Source organism: Cydia splendana, chromosome 16 (genome assembly GCF_910591565.1).
Source record: "Cydia splendana chromosome 16, ilCydSple1.2, whole genome shotgun sequence".
Classification (NCBI taxonomy): domain Eukaryota; kingdom Metazoa; phylum Arthropoda; class Insecta; order Lepidoptera; family Tortricidae; genus Cydia; species Cydia splendana.
The window spans coordinates 13,882,136-13,905,020 of NC_085975.1; the positions used below are offsets into that span (position 1 = coordinate 13,882,136).

The 22,885-nt window shown below is 47.0% G+C and overlaps 1 protein-coding gene across 1 annotated transcript; it reads right to left on the reverse strand.

Annotated features, from left to right (window-relative positions):
• Positions 1-212: 212 nt before the first annotated feature.
• LOC134798356 (muskelin) lies at positions 213-22,616 on the reverse strand. The gene is made up of 15 exons (XM_063770769.1): positions 22,464-22,616; positions 22,151-22,363; positions 21,126-21,327; positions 18,753-18,945; positions 16,493-16,569; positions 13,637-13,726; positions 12,853-13,007; positions 12,284-12,455; positions 11,109-11,272; positions 10,319-10,457; positions 7,957-8,148; positions 4,653-4,811; positions 3,696-3,935; positions 2,257-2,409; positions 213-1,279 (listed from the first exon to the last, which is right to left on the reverse strand). The coding sequence occupies exons 1-15, from the start codon at positions 22,541-22,543 to the stop codon at positions 1,049-1,051; spliced, it is 2,460 nt and encodes an 819-aa protein (XP_063626839.1). The 5' UTR covers positions 22,544-22,616; the 3' UTR covers positions 213-1,048.
• Positions 22,617-22,885: the final 269 nt, after the last annotated feature.

The following is a 22,885-nucleotide window of genomic DNA, read 5'->3' on the forward strand; positions in this document are numbered from 1 at the left end:
TTTTACACGCGTCTTACAAGCAATACTTATAGTTGGTCAAGCAGATCTTGTCAGTAGAAAAAGGCGGCAAATTTGAAAAAAGTAAGCGCGAAGGGATATCGTCTCACAGAAAATTTGAGTTTCGCGCCTTTTTCAACTGACAAGATTTGCTTGACCATCTATAGTAATTTTTACACCTTCACAAAACTCAAAAAGCTCAAATATCTTCACAATTTGTGGCAATATAGTAAAACTTATCGCCCCTCTAATGTGTGTGATTTCGCATCTATATATATGCAGTACACATAACAAACACATTAAAACTTATGTATATGTATTAGTGGAGGTTCACAACCCGACCAAGCCAAATTCGCTGTATCTCGTTCTTTTTAGCATTAGAAAAAGAGTAAACAATCTTGACGAGTATTTTTATCGATAAAACGCTTTAAAAAAATATTACTTGTGAAACCAAAAAATCATTTTTCAATGTTCCATCGTTACAAGATACAAAAATAATCACGATAAATGTGTCGCTTAACTTCAAAATCGGGTAAATCCATTCGACCCTCTCAGCAAATATCTACCCTATTACCTTTTCTTAATACCAAAATCGCATAAACTGACAGATGGATTTACCCGAGTTTGAAGTTAAGCGACTCAAATATGTATCTTGTATGGAGGTCTCGTCTAGTTTTTTGTGTTTTATATTGTTTATTTTATTTATTTGAATTTCCAAATATATATAAGTCAAAATTCATTATTTATCGGTAATAATTTTAACACTGCATTCAAAATTTAATAAATTTTCATAAAACACATTTTTAATTGTTTTTCCCGCCGTATATTCGATATATGACTCGTTAATTGCACCTAATCTTAGTTGTTATAGTCACTATTTTATTTTTCAAACCAATCGTGTCCAGTGAATATCATAAATATGTATACAATTCTCAACCTTAATTTAATGAAATAAGGTAAAAAATTTAGACATGTGACCTAGCGTGTGACATTGTGAGCACCTTTATATGCTAGCGTGTGTCATCATCATCGCCATTTCGCGTGCCTCACCTCACAGTGCGACCAGGTCCGCTATGTCCTGCTGTGGCGGCACCTTGCTCGGCCGGAAGTATCTGCACAGGTTGTCGTAGAGCTGCACTCGCGCGTGTCGCGCCGCCCAGTCGGCGTCGCCGGCGCCGCTGTCGGCGTCGTCCTCGCCGACGTCCCACGTGTCGGGCGCCTCCAGCGACACGTCCTCGTACGGCGTCGGGGGCTCGGGGATCGTGTCGTCGGCACCTAGCACCTGTTAAACGTACGTAAGTAAATTCACTTGCGCTGGAACGTTGGCGATTCACTAATTACCCTTGTATTTACAAATTCCCCTAAGTATTCAGAGCATTTCGTCAGATGACAAGCAAAAGTCACTAATTACATTACTAAAAAAAACTTAAACAAAAATCGACCTTGTTTTAGTATTAATATGGTTCACTATGGCTATGAACTTGTGGTGGTAATTAGTGAGTTTTGCTTGTCACCTGACGATTTAATAACTGAAGTCGCCTTTAAGAGCTTACCCTTCTGCCGAAAACTTTGCACAATTGTGCAAACTTTTGTATAGACTGACGTTTATCTGACATGGCTATTTGTACCAAGACCAAGACCTAAACCTGGACCTCGACCTGGACCTGGTCCTGGACCCGGAAAACCACTGATACTTAAACTAAATAAACCACTATCATTACTTACCATAAAATGTAGGTACTTATAAAGTATGCCTGATGCCAAACTTACTAGTCCCTCCCGCTCAAACCCCCGTACACCGCACCGCACGCGCCGTTAAGTGGGTTAGGTTAGGTTTGAACTGCGATCCTCACAGAACCGAACAAAAGTGGGTTAGGTTAGGTTAGAACTGCGAGCCTTACAGAAACGAAATGCTACTAGAAAAGTGGGTTTGGTTAGGTTCAAACTGCAATTCTCACAGAACCGAACTGCTATCACAGAAGTGGGTTCGTTAGGCTAAAACTGCGACCCTTACAGAAACGAAATGCTACCTACTAGAAAAGTGGGTGGTTTTACCTCCTTAGAAGTCGGTTTACTTTTCTTAAAAAATATTTTCTATTTTATGTCGCACTATACGAGTAAGTAGGTGCAACAAAATCGCTCTATATAATTTTGGCCAAACCGCGAGTTCTCAGTTCGGGGCGAACTACTAGTTTAACTAAATCAGGGCTGTAAATTTTTATGAATAAGGGGGTAGGAGTACAGAGTTACATAACGTACCGCGTGCAGCGCGTGCGCGAGGTCGGGCGGCGCGGCGTGTTTGGCGCGGCGGCGCGCCAGCGTGCGCGCGCGGCGCGGCGTGAGCGCCACCGAGCCGCGCGCCCCGCCGCCGCCCGAGAACAGCACCGTCGCGAGCGCGTGGAAACGCTCCACCTGGCACAGGGAAACAGATTAAAGACACACAGATCAGATCTGATATAGATTACTCCATAGAACGTACCTATATCTCAGGACTCGCCTTACGGGCAATAAGAATGGGGCATGAATGGGGCCAGTACAGCGGTGTGACACCGCTACAACGCGATTGGTTGATGAGTTCGCATCGCGCGGGCGATTGGTCGCAACTAGTTGGTTTACGGCTCGGCCACGACATCGAGCGACTTGCGACGGCGGGAGCGATAACCATAGGTTGGAGCATGACACAGCGATCGGACCTTTCGCTCCAACCTATGGTTATCGCTCCCGCCGTCGCAAATCGCTCGATGTCGTGGCCGAGCTATTAGACTGCACGATTGGCTCGAATTCGTGAGTGACACCGCTGAACTAGTACCATTTTTAGTGGCCGTAAGGCCCGTCCTGAGATATAATACGTCAATGAATTACTCACTTTACCCGGTACGCCTTGCGGCTAGTATAACTAATACAGTCGAGCCGACCTATCTCTGCATGCCATTTGCAATAACAAAATGTGTCAGATATCTATGAAAATATGACGTTTATAATAACACTCGCTCACTTTGTTCTGCTCACGTCGGTGCAAAGTTACCTTAGACGCGAGGTAGCATCCTACGACTCTTGCCCACATTACAAAACTATATAAAAAGAACGGCTCAAAGTACCGTTAAGTACCTCCTCACCCTCAGAGTTATTATGATCCAATATATCATGTAACTGCTTCCTCAGATACTTTAGCGTCACAGTATCCCTCGCTGGCGTAGCCGCCAACTTTTTAAAACAGGCTTCTCTTAATGCGAGTTTGGCTTCTCTGGAGACTTTCTCGCACGTTTTGATACCAAAAGCAACCTTAACATTATAGCCATAAGATACTCACCTCCTCAGGGTTATTATGATCCAATACATCATGTAGCTCCTTCCTCAGATACTTTAGCGCCATGGTGTCCCTCCCAGGCGTAGCCGCCAGCTCTCTAAAGTAGGCTTCCCTCAATGCGAGTTTGGCTTCCCTCTCTATGGAAACGCGTTTTGATACCAAAAGCAACCTTAACATTATAGCCATAAGATACTCACCTCCTCAGGATTATTATGATCCAATACATCATGTAGCTCCTTCCTCAGATACTTTAGCGCTATGGTGTCCCTCCCAGGCGTAGCCGCCAGCTCTCTGAAGAAGGCTTCCCTCAATGCGAGTTTGGCTTCCCTCTCTATGGAAACGCGTTTTGATACCAAAAGCAACCTTAACATTATAGCCATAAGATACTCACCTCCTCAGGATTATTATGATCCAATACATCATGTAGCTCCTTCCTCAAATACTTTAGCGCCATGGTGTCCCTCCCAGGCGTAGCCGCCAGCTCTCTGAAGCATGCTTCTCTCAGAGCGAGTTTGGCTTCTCTGGAGACTTTCTCAATGGAGGCTCGTTTTAAATGGAGGGCCCAGAGGTCGTCGAGCCGAAGGCGGAGACTGTTCTGGTTGCCGGGGTTGCCGCCGAATAGGTAGTGTATCTGAATTAATACCAATGGTTAGGACTTATGTTACGTTTTAAAAAATAGAAGTATAAAATTGTTAATAAATATTTTAGTTTAGTCGAAAGTGCCATGATTAAAAAGTATGTGATTATAATTTGTAGCCTAAATTAAAATACACACTAGTCCTCGGCTGTGTAATGGTGGTATTCCATCTGTCCAATATCATTGCGTCTCATTCTGTCATTAAGCAAAATGTGATACAAAATACACACTGGACAAATAAATTGGACAGGTGGAATACCACCCTAAAGCCTATGTTTGGACGCCAGAAGAAAGCGGGGCGACAATTGAATTTTTCGAGGCCGCAAATAAAATTGATAATTCAATGTGTGAATGGCCGTTAATGACGCTCATGGCTTGGCAGTAAGGCGCTGGCGTCCAGTTTTCGGCTTTACGCTGCGGCCATGCAGCGCGCCGCACACCCCGAGTGTATCCGTCGTTCCATGGCCCTTGAGTTAGACCAACCTTCCGCACGGGGTCGTAGACCAGCTGGTGGGCGAAGCGCGGTCGGGGCTCGTGCGGCGCTATACTGTCGTTGTAATACACGCACGTCCAGGTCAGACGCCGAGAGAACACCCATAGAGACCGCGTCAAACGTCATTCACACAATAATGACTACGGTATTAGTATTAGTTCATACATTCGAGGCAGTCTCGGTTTGACCCGATCGATAGCTAGTCTAGTAGTACTAGCCTTCCGCACGGGGTCGTAGACCAGCTGGTGGGCGAAGCGCGGTCGGGGCTCGTGCGGCGCTATACTGTCGTTCCGGTACACGCACGTCCAGGTCAGACGCCGTAGTGAGAACACCCATAGTGTGTTGTACACGCGCTTGTCTTTCTCTTTACTCATGCCCTGAAACAAATATGGAATGTGAACCATACGTAAGTTAATCGAGCTCCCAAGATAGGTATATGGTATCCTACTAGTTATTAGGCCCACTAGAGCTGCACGAATTTTGAAGTGGGTATGTCCTTAAACTACGTCTAAAAGAGAGGTATCGGCCCTGTTAATGTTATCTCGCTTGTGGTTGTACAGTAGATGTTATTCCAGATCTAGAGTAGTGCCCAAATGGGGAAGTACCTCCACCTTACAGAAAACCGCAGCCAAATAACACTAGACTAGACCCTACTCATAGTGTTGTGTTCCTGCTGGTGAGTAAGGTTGCCAGAGCTCAACGAGGGTGCGGAGTGTTAGGAGTCTGGAGTTGCGTACATAGGCTACGGAGACTGCTTACCATCAGGCGGGCGGTATGCTTGTTTCCCACCAACATAGTATTAAAAAACCGGCCAAGTGCGAGTCGGACTCGCGCATGAAGGGTTCCGTACCATTACGCAAAAAACGGAAAAAAAAATCACGTTTGTTGTATGGGAGCCCCACTTAAATATTTATTTTATTCTGTTTTTAGTCTTTGTTGTTATAGCGGCAACAGAAATATATCATCTGTGAAAATTTCAGCTGCCTAGCTATCACGGTTCATGAACCGTGATAGGTATCTCATGAGATACAGCCTGGTTACAGACAGACGGACAGACGGAGAGTGGAGTCTTAGTAATATGATCCCGTTTTTACCCTTTGGGTACGAAACCCTAATAGATATAATAGAGCTGCACCAATTTTGAAGAAAAGTCACAAAAAGTGTACAGACGGAGAGCACGAAGAGCTCGTCGGAGTCGGGGTCGAGCGTGGCGCGCTGCGTGAAGCCGGCGGCGGGCGGCGGGCAGGCGGCGGCGCCGCTGCACAGCGCGCCACACCGACCAGAGCCCACGTCCCACCACCACAGGTCCAGCAGGTGCTCCTTGTTGCGCTGCCCCGCGAGGATGTACAGTCACAAGAGTACTGACCGAGAGCACGAAGAGCTCGTCGGTGTCGGGGTCGAGCGTGGCGCGCTGCGTGAAGCCGGCGGCGGGCGGCGGGCAGGCGGCGGCGCCGCTGCACAGCGCGCCACACCGACCAGAGCCCACGTCCCACCACCACAGGTCCAGCAGGTGCTCCTTGTTGCGCTGCCCCGCGAGGATGTACAGTCACAAGAGTACTGACCGAGAGCACGAAGAGCTCGTCGGTGTCGGGGTCGAGCGTGGCGCGCTGCGTGAAGCCGGCGGCGGGCGGCGGGCAGGCGGCGGCGCCGCTGCACAGCGCGCCACACCGACCAGAGCCCACGTCCCACCACCACAGGTCCAGCAGGTGCTCCTTGTTGCGCTGCCCCGCGAGGATGTACAGTCACAAGAGTACTGACCGAGAGCACGAAGAGCTCGTCGGTGTCGGGGTCGAGCGTGGCGCGCTGCGTGAAGCCGGCGGCGGGCGGCGGGCAGGCGGCGGCGCCGCTGCACAGCGCGCCACACCGACCAGAGCCCACGTCCCACCACCACAGGTCCAGCAGGTGCTCCTTGTTGCGCTGCCCCGCGAGGATGTACAGTCACAAGAGTACTGACCGAGAGCACGAAGAGCTCGTCGGTGTCGGGGTCGAGCGTGGCGCGCTGCGTGAAGCCGGCGGCGGGCGGCGGGCAGGCGGCGGCGCCGCTGCACAGCGCGCCACACCGACCAGAGCCCACGTCCCACCACCACAGGTCCAGCAGGTGCTCCTTGTTGCGCTGCCCCGCGAGGATGTACAGTCACAAGAGTACTGACCGAGAGCACGAAGAGCTCGTCGGTGTCGGGGTCGAGCGTGGCGCGCTGCGTGAAGCCGGCGGCGGGCGGCGGGCAGGCGGCGGCGCCGCTGCACAGCGCGCCACACCGACCAGAGCCCACGTCCCACCACCACAGGTCCAGCAGGTGCTCCTTGTTGCGCTGCCCCGCGAGGATGTACAGTCACAAGAGTACTGACCGAGAGCACGAAGAGCTCGTCGGTGTCGGGGTCGAGCGTGGCGCGCTGCGTGAAGCCGGCGGCGGGCGGCGGGCAGGCGGCGGCGCCGCTGCACAGCGCGCCACACCGACCAGAGCCCACGTCCCACCACCACAGGTCCAGCAGGTGCTCCTTGTTGCGCTGCCCCGCGAGGATGTACAGTCACAAGAGTACTGACCGAGAGCACGAAGAGCTCGTCGGTGTCGGGGTCGAGCGTGGCGCGCTGCGTGAAGCCGGCGGCGGGCGGCGGGCAGGCGGCGGCGCCGCTGCACAGCGCGCCACACCGACCAGAGCCCACGTCCCACCACCACAGGTCCAGCAGGTGCTCCTTGTTGCGCTGCCCCGCGAGGATGTACAGTCACAAGAGTACTGACCGAGAGCACGAAGAGCTCGTCGGTGTCGGGGTCGAGCGTGGCGCGCTGCGTGAAGCCGGCGGCGGGCGGCGGGCAGGCGGCGGCGCCGCTGCACAGCGCGCCACACCGACCAGAGCCCACGTCCCACCACCACAGGTCCAGCAGGTGCTCCTTGTTGCGCTGCCCCGCGAGGATGTACAGTCACAAGAGTACTGACCGAGAGCACGAAGAGCTCGTCGGTGTCGGGGTCGAGCGTGGCGCGCTGCGTGAAGCCGGCGGCGGGCGGCGGGCAGGCGGCGGCGCCGCTGCACAGCGCGCCACACCGACCAGAGCCCACGTCCCACCACCACAGGTCCAGCAGGTGCTCCTTGTTGCGCTGCCCCGCGAGGATGTACAGTCACAAGAGTACTGACCGAGAGCACGAAGAGCTCGTCGGTGTCGGGGTCGAGCGTGGCGCGCTGCGTGAAGCCGGCGGCGGGCGGCGGGCAGGCGGCGGCGCCGCTGCACAGCGCGCCACACCGACCAGAGCCCACGTCCCACCACCACAGGTCCAGCAGGTGCTCCTTGTTGCGCTGCCCCGCGAGGATGTACAGTCACAAGAGTACTGACCGAGAGCACGAAGAGCTCGTCGGTGTCGGGGTCGAGCGTGGCGCGCTGCGTGAAGCCGGCGGCGGGCGGCGGGCAGGCGGCGGCGCCGCTGCACAGCGCGCCACACCGACCAGAGCCCACGTCCCACCACCACAGGTCCAGCAGGTGCTCCTTGTTGCGCTGCCCCGCGAGGATGTACAGTCACAAGAGTACTGACCGAGAGCACGAAGAGCTCGTCGGTGTCGGGGTCGAGCGTGGCGCGCTGCGTGAAGCCGGCGGCGGGCGGCGGGCAGGCGGCGGCGCCGCTGCACAGCGCGCCACACCGACCAGAGCCCACGTCCCACCACCACAGGTCCAGCAGGTGCTCCTTGTTGCGCTGCCCCGCGAAGATGTACAGCTTCCGTTGTACCTAAAATCAAAAACTAACCTGAGCTAACTAAAACCAACGATCGGTTACACAAGCACCAAACCGTTATAGTGTTCGCAAAATGTTATTGTATGCTGTGACGTTGATCACTCCGCTTATCGTGGATAGTGCATCTGGCCCTTACCCAATAACGCCGATTCCCGTACATCAGCAGTAACTATTGTGTCTAATGTAATGTAACAATACGAGACTGCTCGTTTCTAAATAAATAAATAAAAAACCGGCCAAGTGCGAGTCGGACTCGCAAACGAAGGGTTCCGTACTATTATCTATAAAAACGGTCACCCATCCAAGTACTGACCCCGCCCACAGTATAATAAATAGTACTAACGTACAGTATGGACACTCCCTGCCTCCCGTTGAAAGTGCCGCCCACCCGCTCTCGGTTACCTCTCAGTTACCGGCTGGCAAGGACGCGACGACACGGTGCGCAGAGCGGAGGCCACGTAAAATATTAAAATATCCTTTTGTAATGGGCGTGTGTTGGTTGTTTAAGCTCTATAAACGACAAAACTAAAAGAAAGTTCCACAGATTCCCATTGTATGAATCAAGGCAAGTACATACCCAGTTATTTTTAAAGTGTTTTATGTTTTAGTAGAATACCAACTTACAATAGGTACTTATGTTTAGTATTTCTTTTACCCTATCTGTTTTAGACCTAAACCTATCAGATCACACTGAAAACAACACAATATCTATATGAACAAAAAATCATATTTTCAACTTACGTAATATTTTGGTGGTCTGAATTTCCTTACAAAAATTTTGTTACTTCGTTTATACTGATTCAAAATAGGAAACTATTGTATAAATCGAGCTTAGATACCCACCTTACAGCATAATATGATTCTTATTTCTTCCTAATTCGCGCAATGAGTTTTGGGTCATTGAGGTCAACAAAATGGCGGGAACCCTAGCACGTCTTATCTCACTCACACAAGCATGGTACGCGTTTACCTACACGAGCTTAGACTGTGTGCGTAGGAACGCGTTTGTTTCATACATTTGATCGCCAGTGTCCGGGGTGTGCCCCGCCCGACGTTGCTTAACTTCGGTCAAAAATCACGTTTGTTGTATGGGAGCCCCACTTAAATCTTTATTTTATACTGTTTTTAATATTTGTTGTTATAGCGGCAACATAAATACATCATCTGTGAAAATTTCAACTGTCTAGCTATCACGGTTCGTGAGATACAGTCTGGTGACAGACAGACAGACGGACGGACGGACGGACGGACGGACGGACGGATGGACGGACGGACGGACAGCGGAGTCTTAGTAATAGGGTCCCGTTTTACCCTTTGGGTACGGAACCCTAAAAAACAACGGGTTGCACTCCGGGAGTGCCGACAGAAGTGAAAACTCAATGACTAGTCCAAAATGTCTGCAGCACTATGTATAATTGACCCATCCTCCTTTCTATTGAAAAACTTTAGTTCCGAAATTGCTGGCCAGTGAGCTTAAATTTGTAGAGTTAATTGTTTAAAATTCGAATAGAAATTGTAAAGTTACCTTGCAGACCTCGCATCTAAATATATTTGGTCATGATATTTTGAGTTTTATTCACCAGTACTAGAGTTCACTTTTATTAGCGATTTCATCAAGATGTAGCTTTATTGAATTATATTGGAGTGATATAAAGTTAGAATGTAACTGTGAGATCCTCGTATTTCAGCCCGTACAAGATTAGAACATTGAGCTTTATTGCTTAATATAAAAGTCCAGTTTTAAATAATTGACCTGATTATGATACGTTATGACTAAAGTTCCTTGGTGAATAACATTGTCCGTCACACATAACATAACGTCACGCAAGCACCCTGCGCCGCCTATATGAAACAGCAGGCTCAGGCATACATTTTCGCCGTGCGGTAGAAAGAGAGGAGAGACGCCTTACGCGTTACGCCTTGCGCTGACTCGAGTTTATCATTTTTTCCCCACCTCAAAAAGTGCCGCTAAAGAAGTTTTCACTTCAAAAATAAATTAGTTTAAGCAAATGTATGGGGATCGGCGTCAGCGTAAAGCATATGTTTCGTGAGTTCGTGACCGAGGCGTTAAGGAAACATCTAGTCGATTTTGCTGGTCAAAATCTGACTGGCTGACTGACTAGAAACATCTGCTCAGAGGGCGTGAAATGGGCATTTTACTCACCGGGTGGAACAGCATGGAGTGCGACACGCGCGGCTGCGGCGCGGGCAGCGAGTGCCTGTCAGCGAGTAACAGCTGCCAGGTGTTCGTGTTTAGGTAGTACGCGTATAGGCCGGAGTACTGCGGTGTTGCGGCTTCCTCTCTGAAACAAGAACATTGGGTAAGGGTGATTCCACCAGTCCTATTTCTCTGTCCAATGTGCATTGCATCTTACTTTCTCATTAACCAAAATGTGAGACCCAAATATACACTGGACCAAGATATTGGACAGATGGAATACCATCCTAATCAACCTTGTCTTTTCCTCTTAACAATATCAGTTCAGTTCATTTTGAACCTCGACCCTTTAGTAATTTTTGCTGATGACTGACCAGTCTGAAGACAGGAACCACATTCCTGACGAAAGAGAAATCTTCATTGCCTGTCAAAGAGTTATTAAGCCTATCTATAGGTAGTACACTGAATTGATCGTTGACGAATAAGAATGCTAACTTAAATTAGATGTTAAAAATGGCAACCAGTTTATTTAATAATAGTTAAGAAAATATCCATTTTGAACGCAATCCGACTAAAGCATGACCAGTAATACATATATGATCATTGTCAAGAGGGCGCTGTTATTCTCATGTATAGGATGACAGTTCAGTATAGTATGAAAAAATTGTTCCAGTGAAATTCCGCAACATGGCGCGACATATATTCCTGGTCGGGCTTTACTAGCATAGGAGTTTAAACTGTCGTCACATCTGGTGGTCGACCACGAGCCGCTAGCGGCCACTGTCCTACCACTCACGTGTTGTGTGGCAGCACTCTGCCGCCGAAGACGTAGACGGTGCGCGTGTCGCTGTCGATGCACATCTGGTGGTCGAACACGAGGCGAGGGCCGCCCGCTGCTGCTGTGTCGGCCATTACTAGCGACCACTGGCTGGTGGGCACGTCGTACATGTATAAGTCGCTCTGAAAATAAATAAGGTGATAAGATGGGCATCTTTGGGGCTCATATTAGGCACTTGCGATAGCCCTACGGTGGATTGCGCCTTCGATTTTAATATGGAACCGGTCATGGTCGCACTCACTTCACCGTCAACTTATAGTATGCAGGTGTTGCGGCGCGCCACCGCGGTTGTGATTGCAAATGCATACGTAATAGTCGTGTCAAGAGTTTTAAAAATACTTTGGATGGGCCCGTCCTCATCCTCAAGCCCACTGTGCTAGCATAGTAAGGTCATAAGGATCTAAAGTTGGTCAAGCAGATCGTGTCAGTAGAAAAAGGCGGCAAATTTGAAAAATGTAGGCGCGAAGGGATATCGTCTCATAGAAAATTTGATTTTTACTGACAAGATTTGCTTGACCATCTATATAAAAGAAAGTCGTTAAGCATCGCACACACGTTCATATTGCTAGGTATTCGCTGAGCGTTGTCCAAGTACCTCCCCATTGTGTATAATCTTCTGTGCACGGACGAACACCATATTGTGGCACGAGCGCGGCGAGGGCCCGTTCTCGAGCCCACTGTGCTAGCATAGGACGAATAGGACCTTAATGACTATGACATAAAGTCGTTAATTCATCACACTCACGTTCATATTGCTGGGTACTCGCTGAGCGTTATCCAGATACCTCCCCAGCGTGTATAATCTTCTGTGCGCGGGGTCGAACACCATATTGTGGCACGAGCGAAGCGAGAGACCCCGTTCTAAAGTCCACTGTGCTAGCATAGGACAAATAGGACCTTATTAACTATGACATAAAGTCGTTAATTCATCACACTCACGTTCATATTGCTGGGCACTCGCTGAGCGTTGTCCAGGTACCTCCCCAGCGTGTATAATCTTCTGTGCGCGGGGTCGAACACCATATTGTGGCACGAGCGAAGCGAGAGACCCCGTTCTAAAGTCCACTGTGCTAGCATAGGACAAATAGGACCTTATTAACTATGACATAAAGTCGTTAATTCATCACACTCACGTTCATATTGCTGGGCACTCGCTGAGCGTTGTCCAGGTACCTCCCCAGCGTGTATAATCTTCTGTGCACGGGGTCGAACACCATTTTGTGGCACGAGCGCGGCGAGGGCCCGTTCTCGAGCCCGCTGTGCCGGCAGAGGAGCGCCCAGCGCTCAGTCTCCGTGTCATATGACCTGTTATTATACAAAATATTGTCATCATTATAAAATAATTTTTTGAATCGTCGCAGAGGCATTTCAGAGAACGTATCGTGTACGTGACGGTATATTTTTCTTCAGATGAAGTTAGCTAGCTGATATTGGCATGAAAACTTGGATTTAAGTTCAACGGTACAGATTTACCTAGATTGACCTTGTTAAGGTCGTCGGAAGACGCTGGATGCGGGGGTCGCTTTAAACCGGTACCTATGGACCTCCATACGTACCGGTTGAAAGCTGAACATAGGCCTCCCCCTTGGACCTCCAAGGGGGAGGCCTATGTTCAGCAGTGGATGTCTTATGGCTGAGATGATGGAGTGAACAGAGTGGTACAATGTCTGTTGCACAGTGTGACAGAGAAGGCAGTACACACCACAAGTCGTCGAGGTCTTCCGTCCCGTTCCAGCCGCCGAAGAGGTATAGTGTGCCAGTAGTGGAGTCCACTACTAGTTGGTGACCGCCGCGCGGACCGGGTTTGGTACAGCAGGCGGTATCGCATTCTGATGATTCGCCGTTGACGGGCACCTCCTGTGAAGAACACAAGTTTCATATGTGCTGAACGAAAATACTTTTTTTATAGTGTGAGGAGCTACAGATGTAAAAAAATGAATAGGTGATATAGGTAGGGCTGGAAACAGGGACATAGGGGCTGTCCATAAATGACGTCATCTTTTTTTGACGACTTTTTGACCCCCCTCCCCCCTCAAATCATCCAAAAATCATGCTTCGAATGACCCCGTTTCCTCCTACGTCATGCTACCATCATCCGATGTCTAGACCCCCCCTAATTTGAAATGACGTAATTTATGAATAGCCCCATAGTGTATGAAGGAAGGCCCTGATCTGCTGTCAGAGGCAGTTCTGGACCCACAGCGACAGGCACATCGACTTGAACAGTGTTTCCACTTAGCCCTTTTAGTAGCATAATCGTATTCGTAATATTCGCATGCAGTGGCAGGAGCATGAACTAAGTATAAACGGTATTATAGTTTGGCAAACACAGCTAGTCAGTCAGAAAGAACCAGGAAAATTATACTCATCCCTTTCTTTTGGGTGTTAGTACTAGCGTAAGACATAGATAGTATGATCTCTCTGTCTATGTTTGAAATGATACAGTCTTGGGCCAAACTATATATACATATAATAAATCGTCTCACCGCATCGAGCGGTCGTGGCTCGCGGTCGGCGCACGACAGCTCGTTGGAGCGCTGTGGAGGCGGCGTGTCGCAGCATAAGCGGTCTTCCACCTAAAGTTAAAACATAAATAAGAATCACGCGAGATGCGCACACAGTATATTCATAATAGGGTATTTTCCTACTAGTCAAAATAAATCAGTTACTTTTTTAGATTCAACGATTTGCTAATATAGAATTTATATGAAACATTACATCGTGACGTCACGGTCAACTCACCTACTTTTTAACCGATTTCAATTTCATAGAAGGAGGAGGTTCTGTATTCGGTTGTGGCTATTTTTTTTTTTTTCTATGTACGTTCACCGATTACTCCGACATCCGTAATCCGATTTGAGTAATTCTTTTTTTGTTTGAAAGGAGCTACCTCCGAGTTGGTCCCATTTTAATTTGGTTCTGTTCTGATGATGGGATCCATGAGGAATTGAGGGAACTCCTCAATTTTTAAACAAACAAACAAACAAACAAACAAACAAAATTTACTTTATTCATGTAGGCCTAGCAACAAGCTCTTATGAATCGTAATTAATCTTAATCTAATTATCAGAGCAATTTATTGATGTTAGTATTATGCCATAATAAAATTGGATTATTATACATATCAAATTTAACACTAAAAATTTCACAAAAGGATCGTCAAACATTAAAAAGATTGTATAAAAAAATACTAGTCTAGAATTTCTAGAATAAAATCTAAATGTCAAAAATAAGCATAAGTGCATGTAAAGGCACATGCATGGTGTTTTGGGCGTTTTCTTAAGCAACTCGAGCATTTTCTCTCGAAAACCACTAATTTGATGAAGTAGACCTGATGATGATGATTATTTTGATGATAATGATGATGATTTCTTTAAATGTAAATATGTTCAGCGATTACTCTGGCACCTGTGATCCGATTTGAGTAATTCTTTTTTTGTTTGGAAGAAGTTACCTCCAAGGTGTTTCCGTATTATTTTTGGTTCTGGTCTGATGATGGAATCCATGAGGAATTGAGGGAACTCCTCAATTTTTAAAGGCACGTGTTAAGTGATTTCGGGGTTTTCTAAAGTAACTCGAGCATTTGCTTCCGAAAACCACCAATTTGATGTACTGCAACTGTAGCCTTACCACGAGTTTGACATTGACATATTCGCTAACGTCTTATGCATCTAAATGTAACTTTTTATGCATCTCGCTCACACTAAGGTTAGTACGAGCGAGATGCATAGGAAGTAAGTTACACACATGCTAGCGAATATATCAATGTCAAACTCGTGGTAAGCTGGTAAGGCTACTGATAGGGGGTTAGGGTTAGGAGTTAAGGGGTCAGAGATTAACGGGTCGGGGAATGGCGGTTGAAGGGTTGCTGGTTCAGGATCGAGGGGTTCCTGGATCAGGGGTTGATGTGCTGTGAGGTTGAGTGATCGGGGGGCTGAGGGATTGGGTCAGTGGCGGGGCGGGCGGATGGATTTAGTTGACAGGAATTATAATTTCCCAGACGGACTCGAGACAATTCCTGGTTCAGGGTCGAAGGGTTCCTGGATCAGGGGTTGATGCGCTGTGAGGTTGAGTGATCGGGGCGTTGAGGGATTGGGCCAGTGGCGGGGCGGAGGATGGATTTAGTGTAGTAGTGACAGGAATTATAATTTCCCAGACGGACTCGAGAAAATTCCTGATTACATACATATTTATTAAAGTAATAGGTACACGAATTTAGTGTTAAACATGATCTTGTTTTTCATTCATGCGTCGCGCTCTTAACAATGCGTTAAAACTAAAAATGGAAAAATAAAAACTTTTTACAAAAAAAAGCAAACCGACTTCAAAAAGGATGAAATATAATATTATCCTTTTTGAAGTCTATGCGTTACCAACTGATATGTTTGAAGTCGGTGCCAAGCCAAGTAGTAACAATACCAGTCAAAATAATCAGCTTTATAGCTATAAATCCCATTAGAACTGCACTAATAACTATTACAAATGTGTCAGTAATTTTGTCTGCCTCTTTGTCGCCTTTTCATGGCTAAACAACTGAACCGCTTTAGGTGAAATTTGGCAAGAAGGTAAATTTCTTAAATTGTTTTATATTTTGAAATGTAGTCCTCTGGATAAGGGACGGGAAATTACTCAGTCCCAATCTCACACTTGCGTGCTATAGACTGTTCGAGCATTAGTAAGAAATGCTCTTTAAAAAAACCGACGAAAAAAAAATGCATTGGATTTCCACTAATGTGCCGACAAACATGGTACAGACTGCGCCAAGAAGGTTTGATCGTGTGTTCTGAGGTGTGTTCTTAGATACAATCGACGTCAAAGATATATTTACACTTTTGCACCTTACTCCTTTGTAATAAGGCGAAAAGTGTAAACATATTTTTAACGTCGACTATACCTACAGAAAGTACGTTCATTGTCGTCGTGTAAGGCAATCCAACGTAGGTACATCCTTATCGAATCGCACCAAAATCATGGTATGCTTCAAAATTTGGCTTGGCACCGACTTCAAACATATCAGTTGGTAACGCATAGACTTCAAAAAGGATAATATTGTATTTCATCCTTTTTGAAGTCACTTTGCTTTTTTTTGTAAAAAGTTTTTATTTTTAGATTTCTATTCGATTTATTACGTAGAACTTGTGTTTAAAAATAACTCCTATTCCTATTTGTGTTTTTCTAATAATTATCTGGTGATTTATTTCATGAATGGAGTAAAATAATTTATTTTAAATACAGTATAATACCCTATACGCATTTTTTTTCGGGTTTTACAGCGCGTTCGCAAGTTTAAGCCTGCCAAAGTGAATTAAGTGTAGTTACACTTAACTATCAGTTGATAGTACCTGCACGGAGCACCCTGACATCTCGCGCCACACCGGCGTGTACGGCTGCCACGACATGTACCAGTCGAATTCGCCTTCTGCCAAACAAAGAAAAGTCAAATTTACTAGACACCCACCCAACCCGCTATCTTCAGTTACCCGTGAACAAGATGCACGTAACTGCGTCGAAATATTGGGAGCTCGAAAACAATACAAAAGGTTATCACGGTCCATATTCTGGTCGATATAAGTCTATATTTTAGGGTAAGGTTAACTAGGTACGCATTTGATTTTCTACCTTAATACCAACACAATAAAGTTGGTATTAATATAACACCGCCTAATAATGTGATGTTTGTTATTGTGTGATAGAATTACTATGACAAGGTTCTTTAGCTTCAGAAAAGCAGAGACTTAACTGCAGCGTAATCTGTCAACATAACAAATCCACATTAACAATACTAACAGATATAACATTTTATTAACATTTAGGATTCTCACACATAACATATTTAAACTGTACCCACAAAACAAGCTTTCGTGAGCTTACCGTGTATTACTTTTTTTGGTCTTGAATTACGATTTTCAGTATAGTCCCCGTTCTCGACGAGAGCGTGCCACAGCCGCGCTTGCAGCTCGCCCTCGAGCCGCACGCCGCTCTCGCGTGACAGTGCCTCGAACGCGTCCTAATAGTAGCATTCTAGTAGCTGTATGTGTTCCAGTAACTCACCAGTGACCGCCTCGTCCAGGATATCCTCCGCGAGCTTGTAGTCCCCGTTCTCGACGAGAGCGTGCCACAGCCGCGCTTGCAGCTCGCCCTCGAGCCGCACGCCGCTCTCGCGTGACAGTGCCTCGAACGCGTCCTAATAGTAGCATTCTAGTAGCTGTATGTGTTCCAGTAACTCACCAGTGACCGCCTCGTCCAGGATATCCTCCGCGAGCTTGTAGTCCCCGTTCTCGACGAGAGCGTGCCACAGCCGCGCTTGCAGCTCGCCCTCGAGCCGCACGCCGCTCTCGCGTGACAGTGCCTCGAACGCGTCCTAATAGTAGCATTCTAGTAGCTGTATGTGTTCCAGTAACTCACCAGTGACCGCCTCGTCCAGGATATCCTCCGCGAGCTTGTAGTCCCCGTTCTCGACGAGAGCGTGCCACAGCCGCGCTTGCAGCTCGCCCTCGAGCCGCACGCCGCTCTCGCGTGACAGTGCCTCGAACGCGTCCTAATAGTAGCATTCTAGTAGCTGTATGTGTTCCAGTAACTCACCAGTGACCGCCTCGTCCAGGATATCCTCCGCGAGCTTGTAGTCCCCGTTCTCGACGAGAGCGTGCCACAGCCGCGCTTGCAGCTCGCCCTCGAGCCGCACGCCGCTCTCGCGTGACAGTGCCTCGAACGCGTCCTAATAGAAGCATTCTAGTAGCTGTATGTGTTCCAGTAACTCACCAGTGACCGCCTCGTCCAGGATATCCTCCGCGAGCTTGTAGTCCCCGTTCTCGACGAGAGCGTGCCACAGCCGCGCTTGCAGCTCGCCCTCGAGCCGCACGCCGCTCTCGCGTGACAGTGCCTCGAACGCGTCCTAATAGTAGCATTCTAGTAGCTGTATGTGTTCCAGTAACTCACCAGTGACCGCCTCGTCCAGGATATCCTCCGCGAGCTTGTAGTCCCCGTTCTCGACGAGGGCGTGCCACAGCCGCGCTTGCAGCTCGCCCTCGAGCCGCACGCCGCTCTCGCGCGACAGCGCCTCAAAGGCGTCCTAGTAGCTGAATGTGTTCTAGTAACTCACCAGTGACCGCCTCGTCCAGGATATCCTCCGCGAGCTTGTAGTCTCCGTTCTCGACGAGGGCGTGCCACAGCCGCGCTTGCAGCTCGCCCTCGAGCCGCACGCCGCTCTCGCGCGACAGCGCCTCAAAGGCGTCCTAGTAGCTGAATGTGTTCTAGTAACTCACCAGTGACCGCCTCGTCCAGGATATCCTCCGCGAGCTTGTAGTCTCCGTTCTCGACGAGGGCGTGCCACAGCCGCGCTTGCAGCTCGCCCTCGAGCCGCACGCCGCTCTCGCGCGACAGCGCCTCAAAGGCGTCCTAGTAGCTGAATGTGTTCTAGTAACTCACCAGTGACCGCCTCGTCCAGGATATCCTCCGCGAGCTTGTAGTCTCCGTTCTCGACGAGGGCGTGCCACAGCCGCGCTTGCAGCTCGCCCTCGAGCCGCACGCCGCTCTCGCGTGACAGCGCCTCGGATGCGTCCTAATAGTAGCATTCTAGTAGCTGTATGTGTTCCAGTAACTCACCAGTGACCGCCTCGTCCAGGATATCCTCCGCAAGCTTGTAGTCTCCGTTCTCGACGAGGGCGTGCCACAGCCGCGCTTGCAGCTCGCCCTCGAGCCGCACGCCGCTCTCGCGCGACAGCGCCTCGAAGGCGTCCTTGTAGCGGCGCCGGCGTAAGTGTTTCAGGAGCATTCGTACTGCTTCCTCCTCTTTGCGCTAAATAATGAAGTAATCGTATCACTGGTTAACAAATTATACACCTAAACCTTCCTCAAGAATCAGTCTATTGGTAGGTGAAAAGCGCATGAAAATCCGTTCAGTAAATTTTGAGTTAATCGCGAACAAACATACAAACAGACAGACGCGGCGGGGGACTTTGTTTTATAAGGTGTAGTGGTATATGACTGTATGTGTTCTAAATAAATAAATAATAAATAAATCCTTAGGTGACTTGTAAAATCTATATAAGTCTACTTATAACAGAGTTATAAGTAAATCCAAAACCTTAAAAACGAAAATAGAAAAATCCTATGCAAGCCTCATGTCTCGATATCGCGCGGCGGCCGCGCGAGCAATGTTCGACCGCGGCACACCTGTATTTTGGTTCGCGAGTCAATTCGGCACCATCTTGAACTTATGCGCGCGGCTGGCGATCCGACGATCGACCACATTATATCACAAAAATTAATTATTCGGAACGAAGTATAGCCAAATAGAAAAATGATCTGTTGCGATAATCACTTCATGTACTGTTCAATAGAAACTGTTTAGTGCCGTATAATGTAATTGAAGTACGACACTTTTCATTATCCATGTATGCTGCCGCGCGAGCCAACTGAAATATATACACACCCGTCTACAACAAGAGGCCAGTCTCTCAGCGGTAAGATTACGAACTGATGGGTCCAAAACAGACAGCGGATCAGGCTCTGGAACCTTTTCAGAAGACCTGAACATGTCAATCACCACTCCGCTAGGAGCACATAACTCGGTATTCCAGACTGAGTGCATGGGCATCATTAACGCGGCGACTGCCATCACTGCAAGGAAGGTAGTAGGATCCTCCATCCGCATACTCTCCGACAGCAGAGCAGTCTTAATGGCCCTAAAAAGCCATATAGTCACATCCAAACTTATACACGAATGCCACGAACAACTAATGGAGGTATGTCAGAACAATAAGATCACCTTACAATGGATCAAAGGACACAGTGGATCCCGAGGTAACGACGGCGCGGACGAGCTCGCCAGACAAGGATCGGGTGCGGGGGCGATTGGCCTGGAACCGATCCTCCCGATACCGTTTAGTAAGGTACGCTCAATGCTGCTGGCACGTACAGGGAAACTACACACAGAACACTGGCTAAACCAAACTGGATGCAGACAGGCCAAGCAAGCCATGCCTAGCATGAACGGTAAGCTCACAAGGGCGCTCCTTCAACTAGGAAAGGTTCGACTGAGTATGGTAACCAGTGTCATAACAGGTCATGGACTTTTTAACAAACATCTTTTTATAACAGGTGTCACAGACAGTCCCCTATGCCGTGTGATGGTACGTGGGCGGAGGTCGGAGGATCTTGAGGGAATCGGAGAGAAAAACAGCGTGTGCTTCTTATCGTGTCTATTTGGAAAGTGTAAGAGTACATCACAAATTAACTAGCCTAAAATAATTAAAACTAATAACAGCACCACCTATGCACTTTGTAGGGAACTAAGTAGGTAGGTACGTTTATGTAGATCATTATTAAAAAGTATGTAAGAGGTGAGATAGATGGCGCTGTTAAATATACAATTTAACACCGTGGATGCATGGAGGAAGAAGAAACAGCCTCTCACGTGGTGTTGGAATGCAGCGGATTGGCCCCGTACAGGGCAAAACATCTCGGATCCCCGAGTGACCTCCCCGAGGTCCTACTCAACATCGAAGGTTTGATAGGATTCCTCGAGGAGCTGGGCTGGCAAGACTAGTCCACCCCCTATCACGCAAAATAGGCGCAAGACGTCGAGTTGCGGAAAATCGCCCGAACTACAATATAATACACACCCGTCCCAACTGCGCGCGAACATTCCTTTGCCGCGCGTCGAAAAACCGACAATGAATGGTTCGTCGCGCGGCGCTGGCTCGCGAACCAGTGATCGAGCCAGCACGGTATCCATTGCGCGCGGCTGCCGCGCGAGCCAATGTTCGATAGCTTGCCGCGCGATATGGAGACGGGGCTTTACATGTTGAGTTTCGTTATAATTATATGTTTTGTTTCTGTAAACACTTGTAAATCACATAAAATTTGAGTAGTATTTTCAATATGATGTACGCATTACCTTAAATCAAGCCCTGAGCATTTGTATCATTTCATAATGATTACTGACTTAACATAATATGATAATAGATCACTTACCAAATTAATAGTATCCAGCACACTGGCCATCAGATCTTCATGCGTCTTCCCCTGCAGCTCCACATACCAGATGGTGTAGTTGTATGCTGGGCCCCAAGACTGCAGCGGCACTATCTTCAGGTACTGCACTGGCAAGTACAGGCCTTCTGTAGTTCTGTGCCGGAGCCTGAACACCTCTGGCGCACTGTCTTTTTTGAGCCCTCTACATGACAAAAAAGACATCATATGGAAAAATAAGTCTAGAATTAATGTTAATATTAAGGAGACCAAGCTTTATACCTTTTTTATAGCTTCTTTTTATTGTTTTTTTTTTTAAGCTTTATAGAAACTCAAAAATGCGCGTTTTAACCTAAGACCTAGCTAGATCATCTTTTCGCCCCTGAAAACCCCCATATAGCCAATTTCATCGAAATCGTTAGAGCCGCATCCGAGATCCCCGAAATATATATATAAATAAACAAGAATTGCTCATTTAAAGATGTTAGATTAGGAATGAAGTGAATATTACAACCTTTATACAACTCCTTACTTAAAGAATATGCATTTTCCACATTCAACAACAAAATAAAAGTTAAACAGAATTAATTAACCTATATGTATTTATATTTTTTTACAACATATTGTTAAAATGTAATTTTTTGATTAACATAATAATGTTAAAAAGCAAACTCATATCAATTTAGATTTTCTAATTTAGAATGAAACAAAAGAATTGTACTCTTCCATGGCCTGTTATGTTAAAAATAGGTATATCCCCAGCATTGTTCTTGTTGGGGGCCTAGTTGTCAAAAATAGATTTTCTGATTATAAGTTTCATAGTTGAAGTTATTTAAGAGGAAAAAAATACTGTTAGTTATTAGTTATTACAAATTTAATGGGATCATATTGCCTAGAGAGAAGGGCCAATATTTCATTGGATTATTCTTTCCAGCAACAGCTCTAATAATATCAGCCCAAACAACTGTTTGTAACAAAATAAAGTTTGTAGAATGACTAGTTAGTACTTATTATTGTTCAATACTCACGCTGATAATAACACAGACAAGTTGTGTTCATCTGTGCCTCCTAATATTTGGAATTTCTTCAGGTCACTGACGTGAGCTTTAATGTATTTCCCGAATTTGATAGTTTCCACTATAGCAGGCCCTTTTATTTTCAACATAATATACTGTGAGGGCGTGTTGCTGTCCGTAAACCATCTCGAGAGTTGATCCGATGGGTTGTTCACCATTATATTTCTGGAATAAATCATGAAAATCGTTCATTTTCGTAGAAACCGGATCTCTGCTGGAATAACTATCGAAATAAAGGGCATACCCCTAGCGCTAAGAAACTTACTCTGGTATATAATTGGCCGAATGGCTCGAGTATTTGTGTATTGTGTAACATAGCTTCACCGTTTCATATTTATCGTCCATTTTTAAGCAATTTCTGAGTAACTTATTAATAAAGTGTGCTAAAATATAGTCTTGTTATTATCACCTGACATTTGACAGTGACATTATGTTCCGATACTAGGTATAGTCAGCGATTAGATTGATAATTGGCTTTTTCGTTCATTTAAAAGTTTATGTAAACTACCTGTCCAGATGGACGAAAAAAAAAATATGTAAACTACCAATCAATATTATTTATAATGAAAATATTTAATTAAATTTTCACCACACCAGCTCGGAAAGGCTTACTTTGTACTTCAAAAACTAATAGCAAAGTTTCATTTTATTCACATGTGAGGCAAAGTAATCAAATGCAAATTTTGA

Bases quoted from the DNA above. Each gene is read 5' to 3' on its own strand.
- LOC134798356 (XM_063770769.1), bottom strand. From the start codon at position 22,543: ATGGACGATAAATATGAAACGGTGAAGCTATGTTACACAATACACAAA. The intron at 16,570-18,752 runs GTGAGTTACTGG...TTTGTTTGGCAG, and splicing joins CCTGGACGAGGCGGTCACTG to AAGGCGAATTCGACTGGTAC. The intron at 11,273-12,283 runs GTGAGTGTGATG...ATTTATTTTCAG, and splicing joins GAGTGCCCAGCAATATGAAC to AGCGACTTATACATGTACGA.